This window comes from Zalophus californianus, chromosome 5, assembly GCF_009762305.2.
Source record: "Zalophus californianus isolate mZalCal1 chromosome 5, mZalCal1.pri.v2, whole genome shotgun sequence".
Classification (NCBI taxonomy): Eukaryota; Metazoa; Chordata; class Mammalia; order Carnivora; family Otariidae; genus Zalophus; species Zalophus californianus.
The window spans coordinates 49,203,090-49,222,461 of record NC_045599.1 but is presented as its reverse complement, the minus strand read 5'-3'; the positions used below and the strand labels follow the sequence as shown (position 1 = coordinate 49,222,461).

At 36.8% G+C, this 19,372-nt stretch overlaps 1 protein-coding gene across 1 annotated transcript in view; it reads left to right on the top strand.

The window, feature by feature from the left end:
• ADAMTS6 (ADAM metallopeptidase with thrombospondin type 1 motif 6) overlaps positions 1–19,372 on the top strand; it is a 295,386-nt gene that overhangs the window by 241,429 nt on the left and 34,585 nt on the right. Inside the window, exons 18-20 of the mRNA XM_027606633.2 lie at positions 1,556–1,719; positions 2,146–2,284; positions 18,997–19,126. Of these exons, the coding sequence (XP_027462434.1) occupies positions 1,556–1,719; positions 2,146–2,284; positions 18,997–19,126 (433 nt within the window). The remainder of the gene's footprint in view (positions 1–1,555; positions 1,720–2,145; positions 2,285–18,996; positions 19,127–19,372) is intronic.

The window sequence follows — 19,372 nt, the reverse complement described above, 5'->3', positions numbered from 1 at the left end:
CCCAGCTTTCTTTTGGTGTCCATTAGCATGGTAAATGGTTTTCCACCCCCTCACTTTCAATCTGGGGGTGTCTTTGGGTCTAAAATGAGTCTCTTGCAGACAGCATATCGATGGGTCTTGTTTTTTAATCCAATCTGATAGCCTGTGTCTTTTGATTGGGGCATTTAGCCCATTTACATTCAGGGTAACTATTGAAAGATATGAATTTAGTGCCACTGTATTGCCTGTAAGGTGACTGTGACTGTATATTGTCTGTGTTCCTTTCTGATCTATGCTGCTTTTAGTCTCTCTCTTTGCTTAGAGGACTCCTTTCAATATTTCTTTTAGGGCTGGTTTTGTGTTTGCAGATTCCTTTAGTTTTTGTTTGTCCTGGAAGCTTTTTACCTCCCCTTCTATTTTCAATGACAGCCTTGCTGGATATAGTATTCTTGGCTGCATATTTTTCTCGTTTAGTGCTCTGAAGATATCATGCCAGTCCTTTCTGGCCTGCCAGGTCTCTGTGGATAGGTCTGTTGCCAATCTAATGTTTCTGCCATTGTAGATTACATATCTCTTCTCCCGAGCTGCTTTCAAGATTTTCTCTTTGTCTCTGAGACTCGTAAGTTTTACTATTAGATGTCAGGGTGTTGACCTATTTTTATTGATTTTGAGAGGGGTTCTCTGTGCCTCCTGGATTTTGATGCCTGTTTCCTTCCCCACATTAGGGAAGTTCTCTGCTATAATTTGCTCCAATATACCTTCTGCCCCTCTCTCTCTTTCTTCTTCTTCTGGGATCCCAATTATTCTAATGTTGTTTCGTCTTATCGTATCGCTTATCTCTCGAATTCTGCCCTCGTGATCCTGTAGTTGTTTATCTGTCTTTTTCTCAGCGTATTTTCCATCATTTGGTCTTCTATATCGCTGATTCTCTCTTCTGCCTCATTTATCCTAGCAGTTAGTGCCCGCATTTTTTATTGCACCTCATTAATAGCCTTTTTGATTTCTACTTGGTTAGATTTTAGTTCTTTTATATCTCCAGAAAGGGTTTCTCTAATAACTTCCACGCTTTTTTCAAGCCCAGCTAGTATCTTTAAAGTCATGATTCTGAACTCTAGGTCCAACATCGTACTAATGTCCGTATTGATTAGGTCCCTGGCAGACGGTACTACTTGTTCTTTTTGCTGAGGTGATTTTTTTCATCTTGTCATTTTGTCCTTCCAGTAAGTGGTCGCTTCTCTGTTCAGAGAGTTGTTGCTACTCTCTTCTTCGATCTCCTGTTGAGTTCGTAGGTGTTCAGAATGGTTTGATCCCTATTCAGCTGAATTCCTGAGACCAGATGAAATCCAGGTCTCCTACTCCTCCGCCATCCTTTCCGCCCCCAATACTTAATATCTTCTTGACACTCACATGGAAAATTACCATGTTAATTTGTATTTAAGCAAGTGGTCAGGAATCCCATCTCTAAGTGAAAATGGAATGGATATTCATTGTATACTCCAGTGTGGTTAATAAATGTCATTGTGGTAAATAAAGTTTCACATTTTTAGGTAGACTGTGATTTTTTTTTTTTTTTTAGCTTTGAAATCTGAAGGGGATGATTACTATATTAATGGTGCCTGGACTATTGACTGGCCTCGGAAGTTTGATGTTGCTGGGACAGCTTTTCACTACAAGAGACCAACTGATGAACCAGAATCTTTGGAAGCTCTAGGTCCCACCTCGGAAAATCTCATTGTCATGGTAAATGCATCTTTGCCACTTAACTTCTACCATTTGTAATCTGCCCTGTGAGATACAGAGGGGCAGGCTTTATTATCTCTCTTTTACAGGTGGTGAAATCAAGGTTAATGAACCTAAAATGGTTTACCCAAGGGTATCAAATTTGTGTAAGTTTAAGGCCATATTGCTCCTTCCATATGGCTTGATCTTTTCAATGCCTGCTTAAGTAATATTTTTGTAACCAAACAAGGCATGTGAGAGAAATGGTTCTAAATTACCCATGAAAATGGAAGGAGAAAATTCAATGTAAGTGCATGTGTTCTACAAGTTATCTCAAATTTCCTGTAAGACTTACTTTATGACATTTCTTCTTCAAAAGAAATAAAAAGTATCTGAATGAAGCCTCATTGTATTTTAATTATCTTCACCAGTTGTTTTCAATGGCAGGTTCTGCTTCAGGAACAGAATTTGGGAATTAGGTATAAATTCAACGTTCCCATCACTCGGACTGGCAGTGGAGACAATGAAGTTGGCTTTACGTGGAATCATCAGCCTTGGTCAGAATGCTCAGCTACTTGTGCTGGAGGTAAGACACCCACTAGGCAGCCCACCCAGAGGGCAGATGGAAAGCAAAACATATTCTGAGCTATGCTTTGTGTTTGCTAAAGAAGCTAATTGGAAACATTTCTTGCAGGTTTGCTTCAAGCTGTAATTTAGCAAAAGAAACTTTGCTTTAATTATATTATATTCCGTTTGTTTTTAACCTCATGTAATTTGTACAGATTTGTTGGTAAAATACATCTTGGCACAATGAGTGTCTCTGCTGGTGCTTCTCCCAAGACTATCTTGAAGGTGGGCTGTTTGCTTTTCGTGAACACATTCTTGGTAAAGAACATCAAGAGTTTTAAATCAGAAAATGAGCAAGAATCAGACGGCACAGATGCAACTTCTTGTAATGGGGGATGAGAATGTATGTCTGTGTGCTTGCGTGTTTGTGTTTGTGTGGTTGTGTGTTTCCCACAAACCTATTCAAACTCCCTTCTCCAGCCATCACAGTTAAGGGGCTATATGCTGGGATACTACGATAATTCCTGGTGTCTGGGTCTCCGGGTTAATGGTGTATGCTGACCCCATTATAGTCCCTCAGAGAGGTAGCTGCTAGGCGGTGGTTGGTGATGTGTTGGTTGTCCCATGTGCGTTTTTCATGGGTGCCTTTTCCCCACAATTTACTCTATTCCTAATCCTCCTCCCTCTAGTGGCCACCAATGCAATTCTTTACCTCTGGCTGGGAGAGCAGGACAGTTGGCTTCCTTCAAAGCCAACACCCTTGCTGCTGCATGGACTGGTGAGTAGAAGTGCTGTGCAAGCAGCATCTTCCTTCTCTCTGGAGACTAAATGCATCGCCTCCACCGTACACCTTGGTCCCAATAGGCAAGGAAGCAACCCTATCCCTCAGGCCTAGGCTGAGCTAGAGGACCTCACCATTCCAAAAGCAAAGATTGATTTTGAATAGTGATATTTAGAACGGGAGAAATAGAAATAAAGTGAATCATCCCATTTTACTCCCATTTCCAATGTATTACCTATTTTCCCTTTCTAAACTGCTCAGAAACACGTGATTGGACATGACCTTTACCCTATCTTGTCTTGTACTCATTGAATTTCTAAACACCTCTGATACTTGAGGCTCCTCCTTGAGGAGGAATTATTTTCACAGAACTGATTATTATATAATATATTCAGTATTTTTAGACTCATTCAGAAATAAATCATTGATTAGCTATAACTTCAACTTTAGTAGTAAACATGATATAAAACATCAAAAAAGCAAATTAATAATAATAATAATGTCTTCTCCTGTGTGAGGTGTCATGAAACATGGTTATATATAATTTGTGGCATATTTTAAAAGATCTCTAATTCCTCCGTTTTATGTGTGACATGGCTAGTGATTTATAATGTAAAGTTTTAAAAACTATAAGGCATTATTATATATTTTAATAAAATAAAGGATATTTGAAATTAATTGTTCAAGTGAATGCCACCGTATTATATTTTGGTGGCATTTATACATATATCTTTCTTTGTTCCAATAAATTCATTTTTGTTCAAGCTATAAATTAACTTATCCCTTTCACATACCAAAAAAAAAAAAAAACAACCAAAAAAGTCTTCATGATAACTGTACATATATAATTCAGGCCCTGAAGTATAAGGTAGGATAAAGTTATTAAGGAAGAGTCAAAATAAAGTTTAGGAAATCTAATGAGGAAAGTCTATATGTTGAGGATGATTAGCTTGGAGAAGAGAAGGCTGAGGGAAAGTGTATTAGTATCTTCAAGTCTGTGACAGAATGTTGAATGAGAAATTCTTAGTGCCTGTTCGTCTTTGTACTGAAAATTGCTATATTTGGGGATGGTTTAGACACAGTCTTGTCTGAGGCCAAGGAGGGATTAAGTGAATTCTCAGTGTTCCTTCTAACCCTATGATTCTTTTGTTCAAAAAGGAGATAGTCCGACAAATAGGGCGGTGTTAGGCCCTGAGAACTGAACTTAGAAGAAAAGCTGTGATTATATTAAAGATATATGTAAACTCTAAAGGAGTGTTATTCTTTTCTATAACACTCTCATTGGGAAATCATAATACAAAAATGATTTCCTGTGGTAGGGGATAAAACAAAGAGAAGAACAAGGAGGGAGAAAATCCTCTGGAAGGAGAAATTTCTCTGTTATTTGTACTTTTTCCCCTCTGTTCTGGAGCCTACTGATTGTAGATATTTGAGGTGGTTCTTGAAACTGGAATCCTGCTCAGTTGTGCGTGCTTATGACAGCAGGCATGAGGCAGTCTTGAGGCCATTGCCTTCTTTGGAAGAGAGATGTACAGTGCTTGGAAGTCGGCTGGGATAGTGTGAAGAGCTGCCATTTGGCTGGCTTGGTAAGTGGTTCTCAAAGTGCAGCCACTGTACCAGCAGCATCAGCATCACCTGAGAATTTATTAGAAATGCTACTTTGGGGGGGCCCCATCTCAGATCTACTGAATAGAAACTCTGGGTGGGCCTCAACAGTCTGTTTTAAATAGCCTTCCAGGTGATTGTGATGCTCGCTCAAGTTTGAGTACTAATGATTTGGTTGACAGAGAAACTGAAACCTGGAGACATAGAATCTATGCCCTCCTCACTGATGTCTGTGCATCCTCTCTAGATTCACTTTGCACCTAGAACAATATCTGGAATATACTAGGTACTCAATAAATATTTAGAGATGAATGGATGAGCAAAAGGAATCAATTATTTTGGCAATTATTTACTTGTGCTAGCTTTTTCCAGTATAGGAAATAAGTGTTGAGAATTGTTCATTTTCTTGGGAGATGGGGCAGTTTTTAATTGGAATAAAGTCAGTTCTTTTTTTTTTTTTTTTGATTTTATTTATTTGACAGAGAGAGAGAGACAGTAGGAGAGGGAACACAAGCAAGGGGCATGGGAGAGGGAGAAGCAGGTTCCCACTGAGCAGGGAGCCCAACATATGGGGCTCGATCCCAGGACCCCGGGATCATGACCGGAGCCCAAGGCAGACACTTAACTACTGAGCCACCCAGGTGCCCCAAGGGATAAAGTCAGTTCTTAATTGGGATATTTCACTCTCCTCTTTCCAGGGTGATGCTAGGTGTCTTGAGGACACCAAATTTTTTTAAAATGGAAAAACAGAAAACAAGAAAGATCTCAAAGAACTTTCTGTTGCAATCTCACAAGACTCTTCAGTGATCTCACCTATTACTCTCCTGCATATGTTTTATTAGTGGCAAATAACAAACTTTGAGTTTGGGAGCAATGTTGATAGCTTTCTCTTATGATATCTTTTAAGATAAGAAGTTTTGAGATTGTTTTTCTGTTGCTTAGCAGACCTAATGACAAATCTCATGCTGCAGGAAATATTGCTGGTGATTCAGTCTAAGTAATGGTCTTTTCTCTGAGTAAGTGATGAAACACTTCCTTAGCCTGAATAAGAACATTGAGATGCTGTGGGGTGTTGTCTTCAGGATAAATGTGATTTTTAAGATACAGTTGTGATTCTTCCTCTGAGAGACACTCAGGCCCACTGAATTAAAACTTGACTATTTTCTGAACTACTGTTAACTCCTACTAGAGTTTTGTTTCTTTATTCCTTTTCCAGAGTGTTATATGCTCTGTGATTTATCTGATTCCCAAATTTATATACTACCATTGTATTCATGATTAATGTGTTAACTGATAAAGCTCAGCTGGGTAAAGAGAATTATATTATTTTTGAATACAAAGCTTTAGGAATTTTTTTAAAGTAGTAATTTAGGCCACTGTGCCTTTGCACTGCAACTTTTAAAGTTTCAAATAACAAATACTTTGTATTTTTCCTTTGATATTAGTCATACATACTCACTTTTTACTCGCTTTGGTTGGATGTATGGTCCTCAGATTTTAACATCAGAATTACCTGGATGTCTTATTCAAATAAGATTGCTAGGTTCTGCCTCCAATTTTGGATTCAGTAGGTGTGGGATAGACCCCCAAAATTTGCACTTTTGAAAGGTGTCCAGGTGATGCTGGTGCTAGTGGCTCAGGAACCATACTTAATGAGAAACACTGGGCTACACCCTTAGATTTCATAAAGTAAATGCCTATTAAAGCAAAGTGGCTAATCATTTAGGTAATAATCCATATTGCAGTTGTAATCTACATTACAACTAGTCTTTTTAATGATAAATGGTTCTGCTCAGCTATGTAATAATAAATAAAACGTTATAGTTTATAAAACATTTTCTGCTACCCTATTACATTTGATCATCATCAACAGCGCCATGAGCCTAGGCATTGCTATTATTATTCCTATTTTGTAGATAAAACCCAAGTGAAATAACTTCCTGAAATCAAGACTTAGAAATTGTCTAGTGATTTTTTTAGATGTAGCATTCTCTCTTAATAAAGATGGTCCTTTACCTTGAACAGAGCCTTTCCACCAGTTGGCAACATTCATAGAACAACATGATAAATCCCCATTAAAAAAAAAATCTCCTTCACTAGTTCAAAGTTTTATTTTTTCAAATGCTTTACCTGAAGTCATTGGTTCTTAACTTTGGTCGTACATTGGAATCACCTGGAGAACTGAAAAATTCTGATGATTGGGCGCGCCCCCCAGAAGTTCTGATTTAATTTGTCAAGAGTGTGGCCTGGGCATCAGATTTTTCAAAAACTCCCTAGGTAATTCTAATGTGCAGCCAAGGTTGAGAAGTCCTGCCATTGAGGCTGATGGAAAGTTTATTTAGTATTCAAATAATTGATGCAAATGCCACTGGTAGCACTAACTCACATTTCTGTTATTAATTAGCTACTAGTTAAATAATGCAAAGATTAATGAGATTTATTTATAAGTATTTGGGGTGGGAAAGTAGAACAGGACATTAGTGGAGGGAATGAAAAATGTGGTAGAATGCCAGTTAATTCTGTAATTTTGTTTAGTGTGGCTATCAGCCTAGGAAATGCCTTTAGAAAGCTTTTTTCAGTTTATTTACATGCTCTCTGTACCTGATGGATCATTTAGAAGCATCTGATCAGTGCTTTTAAAACTGACTGAAACTGTTAAGTATTGTTTCTTAACCTTTCGACTAAGACCTTTGAAATTGTGCTAAGCAGGTTTTCCAAAGTTCTCCCTCTAATTTCAAATTTCTGTGGTACTTAGGGAGTTATAATGAATAAGTGGTTATAAACTCAACCAAGTTTAATTTAAACACAAGTCAGAGGCATATGGCTCCTGTTTTAACTCAACATTTGTGAAAACTGATAACTTTTTTCTCTTTGTGACATGGTTCTAGAGAAAGTCATCTATTGTTTTAGGAGATTTTGTTTCATTAGGGAATGAATCTTTGCAAAATGCAGCAGTATTCATGATAATTTCCTTCCCTGCCTTTCTTGATGTGCTCTCATTTCCAGCCATTTTAACCATTCTCTTTCCACCTGAAGCCTCCCTCACCCCTCCTCTTATTTGGTACAACCCATAGGCTTTAAAGCAAAGCTTTCCAAAGCCAATTAACTGAGAGTCACTGCACTGTTGCATTCAAGTTTGTGTCTGTTCTGTTAAAAAGAAAGTCTTAAGAGCACTTAAAAAAAGAAGATAGTAGGGTGCCTGGGTGGCTCAGTCGTTAAGCGTCTGCCTAAGGCTCAGTTCATGATCCCAGGCTCCTGGGATTGAGCCCCACATCGGGCTCCCTGCTCAGCGGGAAGCCTGCTTCTCCCTCTCCCACTCTTCCTGCTTGTGCTCTCTCTCTCGCTGTGTCTCTCTCTGTCAAACAAATAAAATCTTAAAAAAAAAAGAAAAAGAAGATAGTAGGAAGGGAGAAATGAAGGGGGGGAAATCACTGGGGGAGACGAACCATGAGAGATTATGGACTCTGAGAAACAAACTGAGGGTTCTAGAGGAGAGGGGTTTGGGGGGATGGGTTAGCCTGGTGATGGGTATTAAAGAGGGCACGTACTTCATGGAGCACTGGGTGTTTTACGCAAACAATGAATCATGGAACACTACATCAAAAACTAATGATGTAATGTATGGTGATTAACAAAACATAATAAAATTAAATTAAATTAAAAAAGAGTGCTTTACTTGTGATGTTAAGAAAAGTCAAAAATACATAAATATTTTACATGTATTCTTTTGAAATTTATGCTCTAAATATAGTCTTTCACCTGCAATTGGCTCTATTGACACCTCTAATTATTTTCTCTAAATTTTTTTCCGAATGGTTTTCTTTTTTTATCTTTGTGTAGAAGTACAAAAATTGCATGGGGCGCCTGGGTGGCTCAGTTGTTAAGCATCTGCCTTCGGCTCAAGTCATGATCCCAGGGTCCTGGGATCGAGCCCCTCATCGGGCTCCCTGCTCAGTGGGAAGGCTGCTTCTCCCTCTCCCACTCCCCCTGCTTGTGTTCCCTCTCTCCCTGTGTCTCTCTCTGTCAAATAAATAAAATCTTTAAAAAAGAAGTACAAAATTGCATACCAAAGAACTCATTTTTGTCAGGTTTGTGCTGACAAACATTGGTATCTCTTTGTTGAACATTGCCTGGCAGCTCAGGGAGAAAAAGATAAGCTAAAACTATACTTACATTGAGGGGGAGAAGGAAGAAGATAGGTTTATTTTTAGAGGCAATGTTGATTTTATTTAAAGATCAAAGTACAGATTTTTTGTATATATACTATGGGGTTATTCAGGAATGCTTCTGATCAATTGTTTTTGACCACTTAAAATTTTATCATTACTTTTTATTTTATATTTACATAGCCTAATTGATTTTTCTTGTATGTTTCATGCTTATTTAGATGCTTATTTTATTTATTTTTCTTTTTTCCCCTGGATGTCATCTTTTTTAAGATTTTATTTATTTGACAGAGAGAGATACAGCGAGAGAGGGAACACAAGCAGAGGGAGTGGGAGAGGGAGAAGCAGGCTTCCCGCTGAGCAGGGAGCCTGACGTGGGGCTTGATCCCAGGAACCTGGGATCATGACCTGAGCCTTAGGCAGATGCTTGACAACTGAGCCACCCAGGCGCCCCTCCCCTGGATGTCATCTTAAGCCGTGTGTGTGTGTGTGTGTGTGTGTGTGTGTGTGTGTGTGTGTGTGTGAATAGCATACAAACTTAAAAGATATTCTATGTGTTTCTTCTTTCTAGCTAGGACAAATTTTTTAAATTCACTCTTTTTGTGATTATCACCTGATTCATCTGGATTCTTATACATATTGGAGCTGGTTTCTATTCTTTAATATTTTTAGGATGCTTTACACAGTTTCTGACTACTATTTTACATTTTCCTGATATAGGCCCATATTTTTCAAACTGCACCACAGTGCCCCAGAATACTGCAACACTCACAAAAGACACAGCAGAAGGTTGTACATTTTCGATGAAAACTCAGTGACATTTGTCATTTACCACACCAATTATTACTAAGTTGTTTGGACCTAACTACTTAAAAAGTAAAACTCTTAGATATTTTTTTTTCTGCCTAGCAGGGCTGTGAAAAAATTACTGAGACATTAAGGGTATCAGTGAACCAGGAAATTTTGAGAACTCTTGATTTAAGATAAAATGAGTGTCATTAAAGTAGATAAAAATTAGTCCTCTCCCTTTCTTCCAATAGATGTTGAATTTCATTTCATAAAAGGAAAAAATGCATATAAACTTAATCAGGGTCCTGGTGATGTTCAGAGTTTAAAATCAGAGCTTCTTCTGTACTTCCAGTTAAGGAACTAGAGGTCTTGAATACTGTGTAAACTTTTCCTTCATATCTGTATTAAGTTTTCCTTCTGATGTGTCCTGAATATGTTTCCTTCCTCTATCTTTGTTAGTTCAGTTTAAGATTGGTGGATGATTAAAGCAAAAAAAGAAAAAGAAGAAGAAAGAGAAAAGAAAAAATACCCTAAATATTTAAGAGAACTGATAGCAAATTTGTCTTTGCAATTTGCTACCTAACAAGTTTATGTAATAATCTACACTATTCTATTTATTTTATTTTATTTTTTGAAAGATATTTATTTGAGAGAGAGAGAGCAGGAACGGGGAGGGAGGGGAGAGGGAAAGGGAGAAGCAGACTTCCCACTAAACAGGGAGCTCAATGTGTGTGGGACTCGATCCCAGGACCTGGGATCCTGAGCTGAGCCTAAGGCAGATGCATAACTGACTGAGCCACCCAGATGCCCCTACACTATTCCATTTATTGATGACATACTTTTCAAGTTATTTTAATGACTCTGTCATACAGATTGCCTTGGCCTCTTTAAAAAGTTGGGTATTTCTACATTGTTTCTATGGAAACACTATATGTTCATGTTATATATTTCATTTTCAAAAGTGACGTGACACAAGGATAGTGTACACTTAAAAGTACAGTAATTCCATTATAACATAACAATTTTAAAATTGTCTTTTAAAAGTAATTTTTAGAAAAAATATAATACAATCTTTAGGCTTATACTAATACCTGACTGAAAGAAAACAGCTCTCATAGTACCAGATAAAACAGGTAAATGCCTTACATTTTCGCAGATGTCCTTTTCATTTCTTCACTAATTCTAAGATACCTAACATTTTTTAAAAAGATTTTATTTTTAAGTAAACTCTATACCCAACGTGGAGCTCGAACTCACAACCCCATGATCCAGAGTCACATGCTGTACCAACTGAGCCAACCTGGCACCCCAAGATACCTAGCACTTTTAACGTCACTAACATAGTCAATTCACAGTATTAGTTAACTAACAGAATGTGCTTCAAACAAACAAGTGTTTTCAGAGTTGACTTTTATAGACATAATAATAATATGTAATATGTATTACAGCTTATAAAGGACTTATACACTCTAACTTTGATACAAGTTCACAGTGGAGGAGTCCCAAAATGGAGCAGAGAGAGTAAAAGAAAATCCAGTTGTTTTTCAAGATTCAAAGTAGACTTGATTGAAATTAAGTATGAAAGACATAAAAAGGTCAAATCTTATAACAAAGTTTGCTTCTCTTTGATTTAGGACTTACCATCCAAAAGTTACTTTCAGGGCGCCTGGGTGGCTCAGATGGTTAAGCATCTGCCTTCGGCTCAGGTCCATGATCCCAGGGTCCTGGGATTGAGTCCCGCATCGGGCTCCCTGCTCCTTGGGAGCCTGCTTCTCCCTCTGCCTCTCTCTTTCTCTCTCTCTGTCTCTCATGAATGAATGAATGAATGAATGAATAAATAAATAAATAAATAAATAACAAAAGTTACTTTCAAGGTTAAATAAAAGATAACAGATGGAAATTTTAGTTTGAATAATTAAAAGCACTTTACTCATTGCCATTTATTTCCCTTTGAAGAAATATGGTTATATAGTTAGTTTTTAAGGAAAATTCCCTATAAAAGATCATTTCTGTTTGAAGTAACACAATGTACTATTGTTTGAAACTATGAGAGTCATTTTACATTTGATTCCTGTATACACCAACTTAGACATAAAATAGATCACTGATATTTTTAATAATGCAAGCCCCTTGTAAAAAGTGACTTGAGTTTAGAAAAATAAAGATTTGCATTCATCTGTGTTTGTTGTTCTCAGATTTTCTCTTTGGTCTTTGAAATATAAAATACTTGTAGGACTAGACAAGGTCTATCATTGCACTGACCGTGGCTTTCCCCTATTCACATTCTCCCACATCCCCTTCTTTCAGGTCATTTTCAATGTTGGGAAGTAAGAGTACCCTATAATAGATGGGATTAGCTGTGCCAGGCATCATAGCAAGGCACCTGTGAACATCACAGCTCCGGATAGCCTTGTCTCTGTAGCCCTCAATGGCACTGGCTCAGTTCTCAGACAGCATGCCCTGGAGAGGAGCAACTGCTCTAGGCAAACTCATGTTCTTGGTTGGTTCACACTTCTGGAGGATATGTTTGCTCATTTATTTGTCTATAATAATTATTTCTGTTTATCTTTTTACTTAAGCACGTGGCCTCCCTTATGTAATACACTTAAAATTGTTTTTGGAATCTCCTGTGTATTTTCAATATTATTTAAGCTTTCTAACTTCTTGTAAAAAGTCTTACATATGAATGTTTGGTGTGGTAGCCTGATTTTTTTACTATTTACTCCTGCATATTGTGGCTTGCATTTTCTCTAATGTTAGGATGTATAGCTGAAGGCAAGAAGTCTCCACTGACCCCAAACATTTCCCCTAGTGCTGTTTTCCTCCCTATTTCATCTCATTTCTGTTGCTTTAGAGATTATATTCTTCCCTAACATGATTAGGGCCTGCACACATATTCACTCGCTGAAAAACTTGGGTAAGGCTGAAAGCAAAATTTAAGTGCATTCCTGTTGTATTAATGATTTGTGTGTCACAGGTCCTGTTTCACTTCACAAATATTTTGTCCTAAATTGCATTTTAACAGTAATAACATTATGCATCTTTACAAGGGATTATGCTTAAAATGCTTTTGGAAAAAAATTAAGCCTTTTTAAATGGCAGTAATCATCCCTATTTTATAGGACCTTCTGATATTACTATTCCCATTTTTTTACTTGAGGAAATTAATAAGCTATACAGTTTTTTATAACTTAAATCTGAAATATTTGCTCTTTGGTTCTAAGAAAGTGTTGTATATAACTAGAAGAAAAGCTTCGGGGGCTCCTAGGTGGTTTAGTCAGTTAAGCCTATGACTTCAGCTCAGGTCATGATCTCAGGGTCCTGGAATTGAGCCCTGTGTGGGGCTCCTCATTCACGGGGGAGTCTGCTTCCACCTCTCCCTCTCCCTTTGCCCCTCTTCCCGCCCATGCTCTCTCTCTCAAACAAATAAATAAAATCTTTAAAAAAAGAGAAAAGAAAGAAAGAAAAGCTTCTGGGCACCTAGCTGGCTAAGTTGTAGAGCATGTGACTCTTGATCTTGGGGCCATAAGTTTGAGCCCCACATTGGGTGTAGAAATTACTTGAAAATACAGTCTTTCAAATAAAGGAAAACTTTAATTTAGTTAGACACTTTCCATGGAAGACATTCCTATTAATATCTAAGGAGTGGTAGAAAACCCCTCCAGGGAGGGTTGCCTGTGTGGCTCAATCAGTTAGGTATCTGACTCTTGGTTTTGGTGTGGGTCACGATCTTCCAGTCATGAGATCGAGCCCTACATGAGGCTTGAGATTCTCTTTCTCCTTCTCCCTCTGTCTCCCCCCACCACTGTTCTCTCTCTCTTACTCTCAAATAAATAAATAAAATCTTAAAAAAAGAAAAGAAAAGAAAAAATTCCCTCTTGGGATAGTATGATTTCAAATAAATGCAGTATATGTACGCCCCTCCCTACCTTACCATCACTAGACACAGTTGCTGTAGAAAAATACAATATTTTAGAGCTGCACATTTTTTTTTTGTATGTATGTATATAATCCTGTGTTTCCTTGGACATCTAGTTTTGCTTAGGGCAGAAGTGTCTTCTGGGAAGGACAGAGAAAGGAAGACTTTGAAAGATAAAAACTAGCAGGAGGCGATTCAGAAGAAGAAAGCTTGTGGGTGGAGCTGATTGGTACACTGGGTGCCAGCTGTAAGATCCAAGGCAGATGGACTTTTCTCTGCCCTGCAAATGCCTGTGTCTGGCCAATAATCACACAGCACAATAGCCGAGTCCATCAGTGAGAGGCAGAGCAAAGAGACATTTTTTTTTTTCCTGGCACTTGTTGCTCTTTAGATGCTATCTACAGTGAAGATTTAAATTAATATTGCTAGCTATATGCTCTACATATTATGGTTTTATAGAGTGTTGTCTCTAGCTACGTTAGATGCTGTGGTTAAGCAAATTGTTGTCTTAGCCACCAACCACATTAGCAGTATAAGCTCTAACTTTTTGGCTTTTTTCTCCCCATTTCCTCTTCAGAAAACTGTTTCTTGGGTAGATATGATGTGCTATGCTGCTAGGTTAAATTACCTAGATGTTGTTTAGCCCATTAATCCCAAGGATTCATTTATATCCCTGTTTGTACCTCTCTTTTCATTATTGACTCACTCACATATGGTTATAGACTGCTTACTTACCAACCGAATGGTGTAAGACCGGAATCCTGAGTCTTAAGAGTAGATTTGAAAAGACCTAGAAGGTCTTTCTCCTGCTCCCCCATATACTCTTGGTTTAACAGATGCACTCTTTCAAGTGAAATTCAGGTGGTAATTTATGTGCATCAAATGCCCTCCTCTCTACTTTAAAAATGATCAACTATTCTGTGAAAGGCAATATATTGCCAAATATTGTTACAAATGAGTTTATAAAATTACTTAATTTTCTGAAAGAAGAAAGAAGTGGGATATGAGAACATTGATCAACCTATAAGGGGAATAGAGACGGGATTGAAAAGGAGGAGAAGAAATTGAGAAGCACTGTGGTCTCTGGAGCCTTCCCTCAGGATTTGCCCTAGGAATGTGGCTGCTGAGCAGAAGATCCTGTGGTCTTCAGTTGAACCATCACCATCTCCTAGAATAAGTACAGTGGATGAAGGATTGCATCTGGACTGCCTTGAAGTTCGCTGGACTTCTTAATAACTTTCCTGGGGTATATGTTCTTTCAAAATACTTAAAGCCATTTCCTGAGATACAGCTAGAGCAGTGATGCAAGTTGGGTTCTCCTTCCTCTCACTAGACAAGAGAACATTTGGTAGGAAAATAGATCATCTATAACTTTTCTTTTAAAGATTATTTATTTGAGAGAGAGAGAGAGAGAGAGAGAGCATGAACGGGGGGGAGGGGCAGAGCTAGAGAGAGGGGGGAAGACAACTCCAAGCTGAGCATGGAGCCCATCGTGGGGATCGAACTCACAAGCCTGAGATCATGACCTGAGCTGAAACCAGGAGCCGGTCACTCAACCGACTGAGCCACCCAGGCGGACAGGACATCTGTAACTTTTAGCTATTGGCTGAAAGTTAAATATTAAATATAAGATCTGATAAATTTAAACTTAGGGACTAAAAGTAAGGGTTATGTTTCCATGTTAAGAACCATCATATTTGATGATTCTTTGATAAGCAAATTAAAAATCTCTAAACAGGATCCACCCATTTTGGAGAGTTTTAAGTAAATATGTATTGGTAATGACATCTTTGTACTTAAATTTCATGATATGACACCATTAATTTTTTTAATCGTGGAAGAGGGATTACATTAAATAAAAAAACAGGTATAGAATTTGCATACCAGTAACTTTAGATGTTTAAGAATAAAATGCAATTAGTATGGTTTTAAATTTGACCAGTTAAATTCTGCAGAACATCTGCATATCTCCAGAGGACATGGACACTAAGTTATTAGAATTTTGTTTTTGATTAAGCATCTCTGACTGGCCATGTGCACATTTTATGTTTTTAGTTATAAACTGTAAGTCTTTAGATTTGAAAACATAGTGATTTTTTGTAACTGGATGTAATTATTTCCAACAGGCTTTGAATCAACTTCTTAGCAATGTTTTACAGATTACTTTACAAGATTTATTTTGTTTTACAGATTACTTTAAAAGAAGCTGTATATAAGAGGCTTAATCATATAAAAAGATTCTAAACTCAATCATTTTTCTTTTTGACTTAGTTTAGATTATTTCTACTTGATCTGTATTTTCTACTTTCTAAAGTTAAAAGCTGCATTTTCCTTAGTGCCAAAGTATGTGTTTCAAAATCCATCCTAAGTTAGGTGCATTGGTTTAGAGTTACCCTGTTGCTACTGATTTAAAAAGAAAAAGAAAAAAATCTGTGAATCTGCCAAGTGTGGGGGTAAAAGTTGGAAGGGGACTTTTATGCTGTTGGAGGAAGATAGATCAGCATTGTCAGAAGATTTGGAATAGATTACTGGTATAGTCAGTTCTTGAGTGTGAAATACCACACTGTCTAATAGAACATTTTAGAAGAAAATTAATAAAAGATGAATGCAAGGAAAAATGCATCTTCATGAAATATAGAATGATTTCAGCTGTTTATTCAAGGACTTTAATTTTTACTTCATAAAAATTAGTGTTCTGAAATTTTATGAAACTGAAGTGAACCCGAAAATGTCCTAATTCCTAGTTTTTAAGAAGTCTGGAAGGCATGACCAAAATTAAGTCAACTTGTAATTCTTAGCACTTAGTATCTATCTCTTAAGAAGCACAGTTCCTTGTAGTGACTATTCTCTTTTGAATGAGTGAATGAATGAATGAATGAATGAATGACTTGTCAACCACATTTCAGTGGAATGTTCAGTTTGTGTACTATGTAATTTTAAACTAATTACTGGATCCCACCAAAAAGCAAAATAGCCTTAAAAATAAAGATCCAGAACAAAGATATGAGATTATGGATATTTTTTATTTTGTTCCTTGTGATTTTATTTACTTTCCAAATTTTCAACAATAAACGTTATGTAGTTAAGTTTTTCAAGATACATATATGGTTAGAATTTATCTTAGGATCAAATCTCACCTCTAATAACTAATTTCTCACCTGTGATTCAAATTGCAGAGGCCCTGCTTTTACATTAAAGGCTACTTTTAAAAACTAATGTAACTATAACCAAATGACATTTCTAGGGTTAATTTAAAAGAAGTAGAATTTTGTCTTAACCTGTAGAAACTGAACTGATGTTTCTGACACTGATGCAAAGTAACATCAGTTCCATTTTATAATGCTGAAAATGTTTATTCTTTCCTGAAAAACAACCAAGTTATTAAATTGAATGACAACTTTCTTATTGCAAATGTAATCAGATTTTTTTATTATTAAATATAATTATCAAAGATGGGTAAAGTTGTGTAAGTCCTCTTTGTAAGTGGGTGGTTTGAGTCTCCCTCTCCAAGTATAATCATATTTGAATGACTTTTAAAAAATGAGTGTTAACTTACAAAAATAATCCCCTGCTCTCCCTGATAGGAACAACCTATTGAACTGGGTGGATAAATATTCTGAGCCACTGTGGCAATTGGTAGTTGAATCCTATGACTAATGGTAGAGATTTTTGTCTAGGTGGATCACATGGACTTAGTTATCTGCCCACTGGAATGACACAATGGAGAGATATCTGATGAATATTGTGGAACATCTGTGAATGGATCACAGCTATGCATGATGTGAATCATTCTTCCCTCAAAAATCTAAAGTTTAATGGTTAAAAAATTCCAAACTGTTGTACATAAACTGAGATTTGGCCTATTCTAGGGGTTCGGAGGGAATGAATACAACACATATTCTAAGATATTTTGCCAGTAAGTTGTTGGCTGTGTTTTAGACCCCTAAATTTAGGAAAACCTAAAAATTTATTGAAAGAGATTAGTAAAAGTCTTGGGTCACTGCAAATAGTAAAATATACCTTCTTCAACTGCTCACCACCACCATGGAGGCTACAGGACTTAGTAAGTTTCCCAATCAGAGTCCTGGATTTCCCTATCTTGCTTTAGTTAAAAGTATGCATAGCATGATGTCTGAGGCACCCCTACCTACAGAATATCCATGACTCTTAAAAGGACGTTGGGGGAAGCATTGGTATATGACAGTTTCCTTTACTGAATGATCCTAGTGCACGTTGATTCCCCTAATTTGAGATTAAAGTCTTTTCTTTAGGGTACTATTAAAAGCAGCTGAAAAAAAAAAAAGCAAAACTGTGGGTTTGTGTGGGGCTAGCTAGGTGTGAAGCTGTGGTTTCCTGGATATTGCTAATGTTGTTTTTATAACTCTGTCCAGAAAATTTAACTTACCTGGTTATAAAGATGGGGTGGGGAAATAAGGGGGTAGTTTATGCTTTTATTTCCAACTCCAGGAGTAACCTGCTACCTCTATATGATCTGAAACATATATCATTGTTTTTAGTTTTACTTTTTTTCTGATACCTTCGTATACCTGGCTTTGCTTCTTTAGATTCCTTGACATTAAAGAAAAAATGAGACGGTTTAAGGTCTACTCACTCAGGGATGTTTACAAATAACAGTGTGTTTGTGTGTGTCTTTGTATTTTGTGAAATGTGAGCAAGTTGTGGTGGATATCTTTGCCAATTAATAATAAACATATATATAGAATTTTACAAATTTTATAATGAGAATTTTTTAGCAGTGGCAAACAGGTCACATAGACTAATTTTTAAGATAGAGGTAATAATCTTCTGAGTTATTATTTCAAGGAATATATATATATATCTGTTTGACAGTGGTGTAATCAACAGGGGGCCAACTCGATTAAAGCAAACAGACTAATGCAGTCTAAAAGAAGCCTACTGCAATCTCTAAATTCTAGACTTTGTGGGCTTTTAGAAAAATAAATCTATAAATGGAAGAAAAAGAATGAAATGTGTGAATGTGATATGTTCCTAACAAAGATTAAATTGATGGAATTTGTCCTACAAAATATCAAAAAATAAATTTGTCCCTATTGTCTTATTTTTAAATAGATATATAATGATTGTTTTGCATTGAAATGTATATTCATACATTTTATCTGATGGTATTTTGGAAAGATGAAGTTTTTTTTTTTTAAGGTAAGCATGAAGAAGAATATACAAATGGGAATACTAATTGTTTAAAATTACCAATAGTTTCTTTTCTGAACTTGAAAACAGTTATGTTTCTAAATATGAGAACAATAATTTTGCCTAAAATTGCAGTATAATGACCAGGACTTCTCTCCTTTTTAGAGAAGCAGTCAAGTGTTTCTGGAACAGATAAGACAGCAGCGATCCAGTGAGGTTGATTCCCCAGAGGAAAGCTATGCATACCTAACTTATTGGAAAGTAAACTACTCTTCAATTAATGATGTCCTCCTTTTCTCAAGGTGTCCAAAGACAGGAGGTGGTCTGTAAAAGATTGGATGACAACTCTATTGTCCAGAACAATTACTGTGACCCTGAGAGTAAGCCACCTGAAAATCAAAGAGCCTGCAACACTGAGCCCTGCCCACCTGAGTAAGTAAGAGTAAGAAGTGAGAATTACTTTCTTTAAGAGAAAAACACTTAGCTATTCATATTTGGAAACATTCATATATAAGAAAAGGGGGATAAAGCATTTTGGAGGGTAGAATTTTGATATCCCTCTCACTGAGCAAAGATTCTTATTTATCCATAGGTTTTAGTTATTAATTCCTTTAAAGCAGGAACTTTAGTAGATTGATCCTGGCATAGTATTGGAAATTATCAGATTTCATTTTGGAG